Source organism: Wasmannia auropunctata, unplaced genomic scaffold (genome assembly GCF_000956235.1).
Source record: "Wasmannia auropunctata unplaced genomic scaffold, wasmannia.A_1.0 LD335713.1, whole genome shotgun sequence".
NCBI lineage: Eukaryota > Metazoa > Arthropoda > Insecta > Hymenoptera > Formicidae > Wasmannia > Wasmannia auropunctata.
The window spans coordinates 359,035-372,800 of record NW_012027177.1 but is presented as its reverse complement, the minus strand read 5'-3'; the positions used below and the strand labels follow the sequence as shown (position 1 = coordinate 372,800).

At 46.1% G+C, this 13,766-nt stretch overlaps 2 protein-coding genes across 4 annotated transcripts in view; one reads left to right on the top strand and one right to left on the bottom strand.

Annotated features, from left to right (window-relative positions):
* Window positions 1-7,533, top strand: part of LOC105456316 (3-phosphoinositide-dependent protein kinase 1) — a 154,687-nt gene extending 147,154 nt beyond the window's left edge. For both annotated transcript variants that reach the window (XM_011700266.1, XM_011700265.1), the window contains 3 exons: window positions 5,019-5,258; window positions 5,447-6,817; window positions 7,022-7,533. In XM_011700266.1, the coding sequence (XP_011698568.1) occupies window positions 5,088-5,258; window positions 5,447-6,817; window positions 7,022-7,135 (1,656 nt within the window). In that variant the 5' untranslated portion in view covers window positions 5,019-5,087 and the 3' untranslated portion in view covers window positions 7,136-7,533. The remainder of the gene's footprint in view (window positions 1-5,018; window positions 5,259-5,446; window positions 6,818-7,021) is intronic.
* Window positions 7,534-10,676: 3,143 nt separating this feature from the next.
* Window positions 10,677-13,401, bottom strand: LOC105456314 (aprataxin). 2 transcript variants are annotated; one of them, XM_011700263.1, is made up of 4 exons: window positions 13,237-13,401; window positions 12,366-12,709; window positions 11,880-12,013; window positions 10,677-11,801 (listed from the first exon to the last, which is right to left on the bottom strand). In XM_011700263.1, the coding sequence occupies exons 2-4, from the start codon at window positions 12,665-12,667 to the stop codon at window positions 11,641-11,643; spliced, it is 597 nt and encodes a 198-aa protein (XP_011698565.1). In that variant the 5' UTR covers window positions 12,668-12,709; window positions 13,237-13,401; the 3' UTR covers window positions 10,677-11,640. The 2 variants fall into 2 exon arrangements, with proteins under 2 accessions (XP_011698565.1, XP_011698566.1); XM_011700264.1 differs by lacking the exon at window positions 13,237-13,401 and adding an exon at window positions 13,004-13,164.
* Window positions 13,402-13,766: the final 365 nt, after the last annotated feature.

Genomic DNA, 13,766 nt, shown 5'->3' with positions numbered 1-13,766 from the left:
ACTCGGAGGAGGGGGGGGGGGGAGAAGGCCTTTGCTTCACGGCCGAAATTCAAATACCGTCGATTGCTTATCAAATACTTGAGCGAAACCTCCCGCCCGCCATTCCTGTGTCCCGCGCGGATCGCACACCTATATATATCTGCGATCTAAGCAAATCCTTCCCAGGTCATTCCACGGCGGGACTGTCGTCCGTGTATCGATTATTTCTAGCGAGAGGAGGAATCCCCCTCCTCGATAACCGAGGATATCGAGAGGCGAGGCGCCTCTCGGCGCGTTTGCGAAATGCCCGGTATATCCGGTGGTTAATACCTCACAAGTCTCGTCGGCAAAGACGCGCGCGAGGGGGAGGGGGAGAGAGAGAGAGAGAGAGAGAGAGGCAAAGGGACGACGAGGAATAGATAAGCAAATAAATAAGCTAACGCGGGGCAAGGCGCGAGTAGTCGTGGCGAGAGGGAACGAGAAAGAGAGCTCGGGAGTATAGGACCGCGGCGATTCTCGGGCGAACGTTCCGTCGACGAGGTCGACGGCCTGACACGGATGGTTGACGCCGTGGGGCCCGCCTCGTAACCGGCCTGGGAAGAAGAACGAGAAAAGGTAGATAAAGAGAGGAAAGGAATGGAAAGGGCCCACCGCTGTGCGGAGCGCCAGCGGACGCGCGTTTTCGCCCTCCGCGAAGACGATAGATCCGCCGCCGCCGTGCCGCGCCGGTACCCCCCGGCTCGATAATCGGTCTGGGTCAGCTGGCAATTCCCCTACTTCGGTGTGTGTTGTTGCTCTCGTTCTCCCTTTCTAGATCGCAGAAGGAGGACTTCGGAATGATCGTGGAATGACGTAGAGAGAGAGAAAGAGAGAGAGAGAGAGAGAGAAAGAGAGACAGAGAGAGCACGTAGATCGTTCCTCGAGCTATCAGGGTGGTCTTTTGGAGGCAAGAACTTATGGAGGGCGTTTTTAAGACGGGCGTGAAATTTTCGACCAGTTTTCAGTGGATTTTCCGTGACGTCGGTAGCTCTTGTTCACCTCGCCCTCCTTCATTGAGTATACGCCACGAGTGTCCCAGAGAGCGTACCGCGCTTCCCCCCTCCTCCCCCTCGTTCGGCCGCTTGTCGTTGTCCCCCTTCTTCCTCCGGTAAAAGTGTGATCGATGGACGAACGGAGACGGGACGGGACGAATGGCACGAAATTGGGGCGTTGCGTATTTATCGCTCCTATCTCGCCGCTATTTACCGTACCTGCGGCTTTTCGCCGCCGGCCCGCTTTTATCGTTCGCGCTCATTTTATTTTTCTCCCCCCTCCCCTTCTCGTGCTCTCTCTCTCTCTCTCTTTCTCCCCCTTTCTCACACCGTTATAACTTGTACAACGCACGACCGGATATTTTTTATTAGATTTCTTTCGCTCGCCGCCGTTAATCGGACGCTTCCTCGCGCGACGATTTATCCTTTTCCCCGACATTTCTCTTTTATTCCGTCTATTATATTGATTCTACGGGAATCAATTAATATCTTTGAGAGAGAGAGACGCTCTTGACGCCACGTTTATTTGTATTCAATCAGCAAGAGTTCCGTCGTTTTCTTTCTTGATTACTTTTCGATATTTATTACATTTATTTGCTATCATTTTGAAGCATATATCTTTATTGTTTAATTGTTCGTCAATTTTTTATTTTATGATGAGAAATTTTAAAACAATATTTTCTTCTGACATAAAAACGTATAAATGTCATGTTTATTTTGACAATTTCATAATTATACTATTTACATTCTAATATCTTTTTTTTTTAAGTTTTTTGTGTATTGCATATCTTAAATTTTAGAGAGAGTACACGCTTGAAGTTAAAGGAACGTTTCTCTCTCTCGCTCGCGAGAAGAATACGGTATTCGTTGCCGTTGGTCATCGCCGTTCGTCATTCCGTTCCCAACAAATGCGAAGCGTTTCATTACGGCGGCTCGGGAAAATCGTAAAAGCCGAGAACGCCCGATGAAGTGATAAAACTTAATTCAGCCGTTGTACAAACAACGCTCGCTCGTGTTTTTCGCGGGGCCGCCCGTCCGTCTCTGGATTTTTACGATTTTCGTGGGAGGGGTGGGTCACGGGGGTGGGGGGGGAGGTTTATTTTTATTGGAGGCGCGGTGGCCCGAAATTACGACGGGCCGCAAGAAAATCCGGTGGTATAAAACATAGGAGGTACCGTCCCGATTCGAGCATACAGAGTCCGCCGCGCCGTTTATATCGCCGTCGGCTTTAATGTAATTCTCGCCCAAAATCATTTCCCGGGCTCGGGAAAAACAGTTGCGAAAACATCGCGGTACACAACATCGAGATTAATTCCGCTCACGGAGCAGTTAATTATTCGATCCGCGTTTTGCCTCTCTCTCTCTTTCTCTCTCTCTCTCTCTCTCTCTCGTTATATCGCTCCCCGAGCGCTGCTCAGTCGTCCGCGATTATTGTTATTGCGTATATCGAATCTCGTCGCGCGCGCGCGCGCGCGACTTAAGAAGATTCCGCGAGCGCAGCGCGCGCGGGTAGTGTTTCTTCTTCTTGTCGAACATCTGTCGCAAATAATCGTAAAAGCTGGATTCAACAAGCTGCGCATAACGTTGTCGCGCCAGTCGCGGCTTTACGTCATCCATCACGCCATGGTTTCCAGTAGAGTAGACATAATTATTCAATCATTATTTGGTCTCGATAAGATATCCACGAAGATTAATGACACGATTGTACAACCAAGGATTATACATGGATGAGCTTGGGCGATGTTTGGACCTTTTTTTTTTATGTTTATCGTACGACAGATGTTTTGTGCGCGAGACAGCCACGGATAAAAACCGGGTTGGTTGGGATTTTTCCCTTAATTAATACGTCGCCAGCAGCCGATTATAGCTTTTGAATCGGAAAAAGTTTCCATCGTTGGAAACCTCGCGCAAACTAATGAAATTTTAATTATTGCAAATTTTGCCATTGACGTATATAATTTGGATATTTTATAAACCGAAAAAAAATCGCGCGCGTGTTAGAACGATTGTAAATTCGTTAAAGAAACCCAAATCAAAATTTGGTTCGGGGTTCCCGGAGCGAGCCTACCGCCTATCTTTGCCTTCAAAGCGCAAAGATCAGATTCAGTGATTGACGTATTCATCAATATCTTCGGTTGTCAATGAAGACTATTGAAAGAGAGGAGGATGCGACGAAGGATCGCGCGCGCGATCCTTCGTCGCATCGCAGGAGGCGGGAAACCTGTTGCGATCCTTCGTACACAAAGCGTCTCCGGCGTTTCCTCTTTTTTTTTTCTTTCGGCGGAAGTGCAATGATTATGACAGCGGAAAGAAGAGACCTCCGATCTTTCGAGTCTTTCGAGCCGGAAACGAGGGACGATTAGAACCGCGCACGAAAGAGCGACATTTATCTAGTCGGGGACTCCCGCGATCTCGTGATGATCCCTCCTCCCCTTTTTTTTCTCTCTTTTTCTCTCTCTCTCCAGCGGAAACACTCGAGCTCTCGGCACTTTCTCGCCGCGCGGTGCCGGTTTTCGGCATCACCCTTCGACCATTGAATTTCATACCTCTTTCTAAACGTAGTATTTAATCGTCTTCAACCCCCCGGCAAGATTACCGAGCAGGTACCAGGTGGAACATCTGTTGCTCAACCTGTATCGCGCTATAATGCCTTTTACCGCTCCAGTACCGATCCCTTTGCGTATTTTTTTTTTCTTCTGTTACGTGAATAGGAGGAACCAGAGCGCGCGCGCGCGCGCGCGTGAGAGAGCACACACCCAGTCGTTTGGCGCATTATAAAAAGCGTCTGCTCGCAAAACGGGTCGCAATTACGCACCGCCGTCTCGGGAGGGAGGTGGCCCATACAATAATCTCTTCCGTTGTAACGAGGGAAATCCGCCCGGGGAAAACGTTCTTGCCCGTCTCGTCCCGTGGAGTCTCTCGTCGTTCCTGTTCCCTCCGATTTTGCATCTCGCGCGATCTTGTTAACGGATACGAATCCGTCGTCTTCTGGTCCCCGGTGGATCCTTCGAATTCTCTCATAATTAAGGCCGTTCCGTATTCAGGAGATGTCAAGCGGCAACTTGTCTAACTAGCGATTACAATATGCTCCGTATACATATATATGCATATTTTTTTGTGTGTGTATACATATATATTTGCATGTCGAAAGAGGATGTGCTTCCGCAAAGCAAAGTATAATGTAAATAGCGAAAACGTGCGCGCGGCTCATTAAAGCGCGCGTGATTAACCTCGTAAACTTTGGACTTCGGCCGCGCGCAGCCTTGATCTTCCAAGTGCGTGTGGGCCGGCTCGTGCTCGCGTGAATGCTACTTTTCTGCGTGGCGCGAGGACGCGCGTGAACGCCGCTTCCTCCTCCCGCTCTCTTCGTCGTCGTCGTCGTCGTCGTCGTCGTCGTCGTCGTCGTCATCCTCTGACCCGCACGACGCGTCCACGTGCCGGCCTGGTCGCGATGACGTCACGCTTCCGGTACGTGATTTCCTGGTACCGGACGACCGTTGGCGGATGAGAGGAGTTAAGTGCCGGACACGGGAGGTCCGTGCCACCTCCTCCGCCTCCTCCTCCAAGCGAGCGAGCGTCTCTCGCGTCTTCCGGAGCGGAAAGGATAATGAGAGTGCCCCGTGAACGGACATTCCCCCCCCCCGCCCTGAGCGGAGAAGGGCGGCGGGTCGTCCTAAACGTCTCGGATCCCGCGGTCGCTCTTTTTTTTCTTTTACCTAAATTTAGAAAACGATCGAGGGATTTTGGACCTACCTCAATTTTAGGTTCATATCATCGATTATAGAAGCGAGACGACCGTTTATTTTCGGTCTCGCGTGACACTTCTGACTCGACACTTTATCAATTTTTATAACGCTATCGGGGCAGAAAGTTGTGAGGCCGACAAGGCCTTGTAGATCCTGTTTAGCGATTTCGTTATCGACGCGCGGCGAAGTATAGCGTGTAGAATGTCGCCAGATGATCACGGACAGCGTGCCTGACGAGTCGTGCATCTTCTTTTTTTTACAGCGTGTGGCGAACCAGGCGCTTACCGTTTCGCCACAGCCGGCAGTAACGGTGGAGGGGCCGGTGTCCAAAATGTCTCCACCGACGAACGACGTGAACAACGGTGTGGTAGCGTCTCCTAGCACCTTGGCGCCTCGGGTTCCACCGACCACGAACCCGTCCCTCACCAACCCACCGACGCACAAGCGTACCCCGAAGGACTTCATCTTCGGCAAGGTGATCGGCGAAGGAAGCTTTTCCACCGTAAGTTTCTTCATATTTTTTCACTTGTTTAACAGAAAGAATATTTTTCTTTTTATTATGTAATAAATGAACGTGAGAACTTTGCTCTCTCTCAATTTTTTAATATAATAATTGTAATTTTATGATATAATAATGTATAAGAAATACAGAAACAAGGATAACGAATCCACGATTGTTTAATCCGGCAGGTTTACCTTGCCAAGGATATCCACACCAGCAAGGAGTACGCGATCAAGGTGTGCGATAAGAGTCATATAATCAAGCAGAAGAAGACCGAGTACGTGAAGCGCGAGAAGGAGGTGCTGAACATGCTCGCGGACGCCAAGCACTCGTTCGTGCGACTGTTCTGCACCTTCCAGGACGCGGAGAGACTATACTTCGTCATGTCGTACGCCAAGAACGGCGAGCTCCTGCCGCACATCAACAAGGTGGGCTCCTTCGACATCGAATGCACCAAGTTCTACTCGGCCGAGATCCTGCGCGGTCTCGAGTACTTGCACGGGCTCGGTATCATTCACCGTGACCTCAAGCCGGAGAACATCCTGCTGGACGAGAAGATGCACGTGCTCATTACCGACTTCGGCTGCGCCAAGATCCTCAAGGACGACCCGGAGACGCCCGCGGACGCGGACGCTCAACAGCAGCAGCGTTTCAGGGAACGCAGCGGCTCCTTCGTCGGTACCGCGCAGTACGTGTCACCGGAGCTACTGACCAACAATAGGGTGAGCAGAGCGTCCGATCTCTGGGCCCTGGGCTGCCTCGTCTACCAGATGGTCGCCGGCCTGCCGCCTTTCCGCTCGAGGAGCGAGTACGTCATGTTCCAGAAGATCCTGAAACTCGAGTACGATATACCGGACGGTTTCTGCGAGCTCGCCAGGTCGTTCGTCAATCAGCTTCTCGTTTTGGAGCCGACGCAACGGCTGGGCGCTCTGGACGAGCACGGCGCTGGTTATCCCAGCATCCGGGCGCATCCCTTCTTCGAGGGCGTCGACTTCGAGACCCTTCACGAGCAGACACCGCCGCCGATTTATCCGTATCTGCCCGGCACGTCGGAACGTGAGGAGCTGAGGTCGCAATACAGGGTACCTGATAATCTTGAGCCCGGTCTGGACCAGAAGCAACTCACCAGGCTCCTCTGGCTGGGCACCGAAGACACCGATGATGACAACGACACCACCGGCGCTGAGCAACGCGCCGTTAACGCGTTCTTCAACGAGATCATCGCAAGCGTGGACAAGCCACTGAGAAGGTGTACCAACAACCGATCCGACAGCGGCGCCAACATCGCCAATTTGACGCCAGAACAGATCAGGATGCGGCTGGAGAAGCAGCGCACCACGAATCAGTGGCATTCCTTCGTCGAGGGCAATCTCATACTAAAGCAGGGCTTCGTCAACAAGAGGAAGGGCCTGTTCGCCAGGCGGAGAATGCTCCTTCTTACCACCGGGCCGCACCTGTACTACGTCGATCCCTTCAATAATGTGCTCAAGGGTGAGATACCCTGGAGTCCAGAGCTGAGGGTCGAGCCAAAGAATTTCAAGATCTTCTTCGTCCACACGGTAAGTGTTTTTGGAATACTGTTAAAATAAATTGTTGGACGTCCGATGCTTTCAAGCCTTTTCGACAAGGGATAGACGAGGATCAAAATCCGTACCCTTTTGACGTCTCGGACGTTTTCTGTATTTAATTCCCGTAAGAATGAAGAAATTTTTAAGCACACGTATAGAATTACATCTAAACTTCTATCTTCGTTGTGCTTACAGCCAAATAGGACGTACTATCTCGAAGATCCCGAGGGTTTCGCACTGGAGTGGTGCAGAGCAATCGAGGAGACGCGAGTCCACTGTTACGGCCTGCAGGATATGACAACCGCTTAAAACGGGAGAGATCCAAAAAGACAGAACACATAACGAGTGGTAAAGTTCGCGAGTGGCGATCGCGCTCAGGCCGGATCTGCGTTTCCCGATCCGAGATAGGAGCTGGCGAGAATCGATTGTTCACGTGTTAGCCCATTGTAAAAAGTTAGACTAAGTAGACTTGTATCGCGGCGCGCTCCGAGTCGCGCGCGCACACTGTACAGTTTATAGGCAGACAATTCATTAGGTAAAAAAAAAAAATTCCGGAACGCGACCTCCGTCGTCGAGAATTCACCACGTCGCGCGGTGTCCCATTATCACTTACGTTCGCTATTTATTGACGATCCTTTTACAGAAGTATAAATCGCATCATCCGCGCGCGAGATTCCGCACGAATGCGTGCGCGAAATGAAAAAAAAGGAAAAAAAAATTACCGAAAAGACGGAGGATTAGAGAAATTTTTAGCCAAGGCTTCGGCTGCGTGTTCGCAGCGCGCCTGTTGCCGTGTGACGTAACTCGCGTGAGATCGAGGTCGTCCCTGCGGGGCAAAGAAAAATAACAGTTCACGCACCCGTAAATTTCGATGTTTACAATTCTCGCGATATGCATAATCCCGGATCCCACGCAACACGAGCAGAAATTTTCACGCGAATCGGCTTTTCGGGGGAGGAAAGAAAAAGAAGGAACAAAAACAAAACGGAAAAAAATAATCAGCAAGAGACCGGATCGTGTCCCAGGAAGGATCCCTCCCGCCCGGAGGCGCTCTTGGTCGCGCAAAACACGCTTCGCACGGCGCTATTGTAGTACTTTATTCCTAAGTGTAGTCCAATTCCACACACACACACATATTACACACACGCGCGATAGAGAAAAACGCGACGCGTATTTAGGTGAAATTAAAAACCGCGCGCGCGCGCGCGCGGCCGCGTCGGGCAACGCCGCCGCGCAAGTTTAGACGTCAATTTAGCCGTGATTAGCCAAAAAAATAGAGGGGGGGGGGGAGGAGAAAGAAAGCGAAAAACGCCGTGGAGGACAAACGAGAACACACACACTACGCAGCTTTAACGAAACCGTTTTACGTCGCCTGTAAAGGATCCCCGGAATCTCGCGACGTTCCGGGCGATCTTTGCTCTCTTCGCGGTGTACAGTATTCTTCGTCACGTTGTTCATCGTCACCCTCTCCCCTTCCCCTCGTTCTTCCCCGCGTATTTCGTATATTCTCGACCCACCCCCCTCTCTCGCGAAAATTCTCTGTAAATACCATAAAACGCGAAGAGCAGGCCGCGTAAAAGCACTCTGTACCATAGTAGATATACGTAAGTAGAATAAAAGGGAAAGTATCGTTGTCCTCCACCACGGCGTTTTTCGCTCGCTTTAATTACGCTTCTCGTCGTCCTGGCCCTCGCGGACCCGAGCGTGCGAACTCTCGGAGGAGGGGAGGGGAGGGGGGAGGGGTTGTTGTAGGCGACGAAATATCGAAGGAAAGGGGAGAGATCGGCAGAGCTCGCACCACTCCCCTTCGCACGTTTCGTTACGAAGTGGGAAGCGGTGGAGAAACGAGGGCACGAGGAAACGAGGAGCTTCGTTTTGCCCCTCCCGCGTAAAGACTTTTACACGCCCGAGAAAGGAACTCTAGACTAAATAAAATAGACTCGTTTTCGATAGCTTTAAGAGGCGCTATAGTAAAATTCGCTCTCGAACGTGTCATCGCCGATTCGTTATATCGTTGTCACCGGCGCGAATTATCATTTTTACGGTAGATATAATATATATTATGATTTATAGCGTTCGAGCGAAAATTATTATCGCCCACCTCCCCGCGTAATTATTGCCCGGCCGCGACCGGGCGACGACGCGGCACGAGTATTACGAGTATTCATTTTCCTCGCATATGTATAAATTAGGTATTTAATTAAAGCACGGTCCCGCGCTTCGTTAATTTATTTCTACCGTTAGTTGCCTCGAATTAATTTATTCTCGTTTTTTTTCTTGTTTCCTTTTTTTTCTCTCTCTTTTTAAATAACCGCGGCAGCCGAGGACCGCGTCGTTCGTACATAGAGATTACAGACTAGTTAACTATCTCCGCGACTATATATTTACTATATATTTACCTAGAGAATATAGCGCTATTACTACTATTACTATTACTACCGTCACCACTGCGTTGTTGCTACGTTACTGCGTACATATATATATATTATATATATTCTATATTATACGTCAACTATTGTCGTTAGACTTAGCTGTTTTTAGGTATACACGTTTATTGCGAATACGTACTACCGCGTTGATTAAGGCCAGGAGAAAAGGAAATCGAGGCGCGATTCGACCCGTGATATCGCGACCGAGCCGTAGTCCGATCGTGTATATAAAGTTGTACATTATTAAACGTACGAAAATATTATATATATATATATATATATTATATATATAGGTACAAATAACACGATATATATATATATATGTATATAAAATATTTATATAATGTGAATAGAGTTCGTAGTTAGGGGGAAGAAACTGTATAAATGTTCATAGGATAAAATTGCGTTTAGATTTAAGTCTCGTTGATTCTCTCGGCACGGCTCGTTCGCGATTCCGCTAAACGAAAAAGCTTTACTCTCTCTTTATATATACATATATATTCTCTCTCTCTCTCTCTCGCATGGCGCAGACATAAACAGGGTATTCGGGGGATGGCCGGGGCGGTCGGTGGTTGGCGCGCGTTGCGCCGTGCGATGTTCGAAAAAATGTTGATCCGTTCCTCTACGGCTCGGCATTGTCCTCGCTTGCCCAGCGGCTTTGCTCAAAATGACCGCTTTTGGCGGGCCGCGTACGGTGCGGGCGGACGAGATGCGGAGAGCGGGCGATAGCAACCACCGTCGCCGCGTTTCCCGGCCGGACTCCACTTCTTTTTTCTAGTGAGAACCGATCGCGCGAGGGAGAGAAGAGCTCGCGTCCCCTTAGTTTTTATAAAGTCTCGCTTCTGGCGAATCGCGTCTCGATTTCACAAACGTAGTCTGTCTACCGTGAACGAAGCACGTGGTGTCATGGAATTTTGGTTTATATACATATATATATATATATATATATATATATATGTATGTATATATATATATATATCGCGCGAAGTCATACAGAAGAAAAAAAGAATATATTTTTCGACATAGAAACGAATATATTTCCGTGCATGTGTAAATATATCACACACACACGCATACATACACGCACACACACACGCATACACACACATACACACACACACACATCGACGTTGTGCTTCTTTTCCGGGGAGAGAGAGTACGTATACCACAAGTCCGATCGCCGATCTCGTATCTCGTCTTTTTTTTCCTTTTTCTGTACATACGAGATAGGGAGAACGGATCGCGCGTCGTTTCCATCGCGCGGAAACTTTGCAGGTCCTATGTTTCGTGCAGGCCTTGCAAACTTTCAGATGGGAACGTGCGCGCGCGTCTTAGGGGAGTAACACAACGGCGCGTTTTGATTTTCCGAAAAAAAAAAAAAAAAATGAAGGAGGCAAAGGAGCGTTGTCGGAAGTCTCTCGTTTCATTCGGCACCGCTCCCGAGATTCCTGCCGCCCTTGCGGTCCGTACGCTTCGGACCCTCCCCTCTCACTACTACTATATCATAGCGAAATAATCGATTTGGACGTGGACCTCGTAAAGGGGACACGCGCCAAGGCGCTACGTTCACTAAGAGAAGAGATAACTAATTTAAAGCTAGGCTAGAAGTTTTTTCAGAGGGGACGTATACTTAAAAAAAAGAAAAAAGAAAAAATCGGAACTCTTACACCGTTGCGAAATCGTTTACGATCTGCGAAACAACGCAAAGTTAATAACAGCAAGGCCTTGCCGATGTTCAGCCTACTGTTTCAGATGCAGCAGAAACGTTTCAACTATTGATTGCAGTATTACTAAATGTATACAGATTAAATGTAACACACTCTACACGTAATACGCACACACACACGCATACACACACATACACAAACAGAAACACTCAATATACACTCGCGCAATCTACGAGAAGACTTTGTAAATAGTTAGGGTATAATTGATATTATAGGCGCCAAGATGTATTAAGGATAACATCAAATTTATTCAGAATAAATCTTCCGAAATATCGCATAAACACGCTTGTATTAATTTTGTATGTCCCATCCCAGAAAGTTTCCTTACATAATATAGGTATATATACATATACTAGGAGATATACATAATATAGGTATATATAACGTTATAATTATGAGGGACAATAATTTCTATCTTTGATGCAACGTAAAAATTTTATATCGTGTTTTAGATGTATGTGTAATAATGTTACATATTCTTTTTTTTTTGCTATATTATTATATTAAATGTTTCAAGGTTGCAAACTTTTCAATGAGCCACAAAGATACTGAAAAAGAATTAATTTATTTTTTAGAGATAATTCACGTTTTATATTATATAAATTACAAATATTATTTACAAAAATTTCATATTTATACATTCCGCTTTCCATCGCTTTCATTTACCAATGTGTGTTAATAAATGCCTCTTCAAATCCGGCATATTTTTCGGCTGCGTCGAGCATTTGTGACACTTTAGTTTTGTGTTCAGATAGTCTGTGGACAGCTCTCGAGAAATTTTTTTAATTTCGCCGTCCACGCGCAACTGATTACATACATCTAAAAAGTCAATATGCCTTTTTATTTAGATTGCAATTTAAAAGTATCGTAGATTTGGTATCGATATATTATACAAACCTTGCGAGTGCAAAAAGAATCGCGTCGTGAAGGAGTTCCAATGATACTTAGTCTTAAGACAAGGGCTATTAAAATCCGTGCTTATTACGTGTAGGTGCAGCCTCTGCATACTAGGCATTGCGTGATAACCCATGCTGCTCAAGAATTAAAAAGAAGAATTATAATATGTTCCTACACAATTCTCAAATATGTAAGCACAGTTCTATGTGTCATTTCTATCTGTATTATTTTACACATATAATTCTATTTATATGTTATCTTTTATATATATTTATAGAGACATAGCTTGTACATTTTTATTTTATAATCATGTGCTTAATACAGAATTAGTTGCTATTTACTTGCAAGGAAAGGGATCCAAGTATCCTCTCCTCTGATTCGTCAAAATTGAAGGATGACACTTGATTTCCCTTTCCTTGTTAGTATTATTACATGTATTACTAGTATTAACATGTGAATACTGTTTTATTTTAATTTGAAACTTACAAGAATTCATGATCCGCATGGCCTTCCGCCAGATCACACGCAACTTCATGCATATGCGTTAGCAAATCTCGATGATCCTTCTTGACGTGCCATATAGAGGGAATATCTTCCTTTGGTAAAACCAAGTAGTGAAGTTGCGCTTTAGGATATTTATCTTTGATGACAACTATTTTATCGTCTTCTCTGACTTTACATTCAGGATCTTCTATCGACTTCAATAAACCAGCCGACCAATGATGCTTCTTTCCAGTTGCCGATTGTCGCAGTTGTTCACTCGTATAAGCAGTGGCTTTACGTTTCATCGTCCAAGTCGTCTTATTGTTGTTGTGCTGTCAGAAACCCACCTGAAAATTTATATATAATAAAAAATACTGCACATAAACAGCAATGCCTTCATTTGCTAACCTTCCAATCGGTCTCGGCAGCGTGGCATTTCATCTGTTAGGTATGACAATTATTAATTATTTTTCGAGGCAGTAAAGCTTTTTAAAAATAACAAAGTAATGCCAATGCGAAAAACTTTACTGCCTCGGAAAATAATTATCATACCTGACAGATGAAATGCCACGCTGCCGACCGATTACGCGAGGTTAGTTCTTTTAATCCCAACATCATATATTATTTGCCAAATTACATACACCGCGCTTTGACTTCCACTTTTAATGTATAGCGCATTTTGTGGATTACGTACATGTTGATAAAAACGAAACACATGGGATTTAAATGGAATAATTTAATAAAGCAAAATGTATTTGTATACAATATATGAGACCTAACCAACAAATAGCAAATTCGAAAGCAGCTGACTGCAGTGTTGCTCAAAGCTTGAAATTTGTCTATAAAAAGCTCCCAACGATGTGTACATACATACCTGAGAATAGATGTGTTCCCGTGTTTTTCTTTTATAATTGAAAAAATATAAGAGGCAAAAGCCAGAGGTAAACTAGTTAGACTAAAAACGCCAGTGATTTAAATGGCACTTACAGCTGACAGCAGTTATGGCGTCTGCAACATCTGTTCAGTGGCGCCTCTATATCCACAAATCGTGCACATAGAGAACTATGTAGATATTTGCGGCAGGTAACACATTCACGGTCTTTGATTTTGTTCTGCGGTACGAATTATTGATTATACATCATTTGATTCTGTTCTGTGCTATAATTACTATAAGTATTATAAGTATCAAAGATTCATAAAAATAATACATAAAGATTGGAATAATTTAAGGGGGTCTTCTACTTTGAAGGCCTTTTTTTCGTCGTTTTTTAGGATTTTTTTTTGAGGAATCATGAAAACATATTATATCGGGATTTTTATATCATATTTATTAACATTGGAAGTATGTTTGATAATTTTTTCAAAATAAAATATCGACAAGAATAGATCGGAAGAGCACACGTC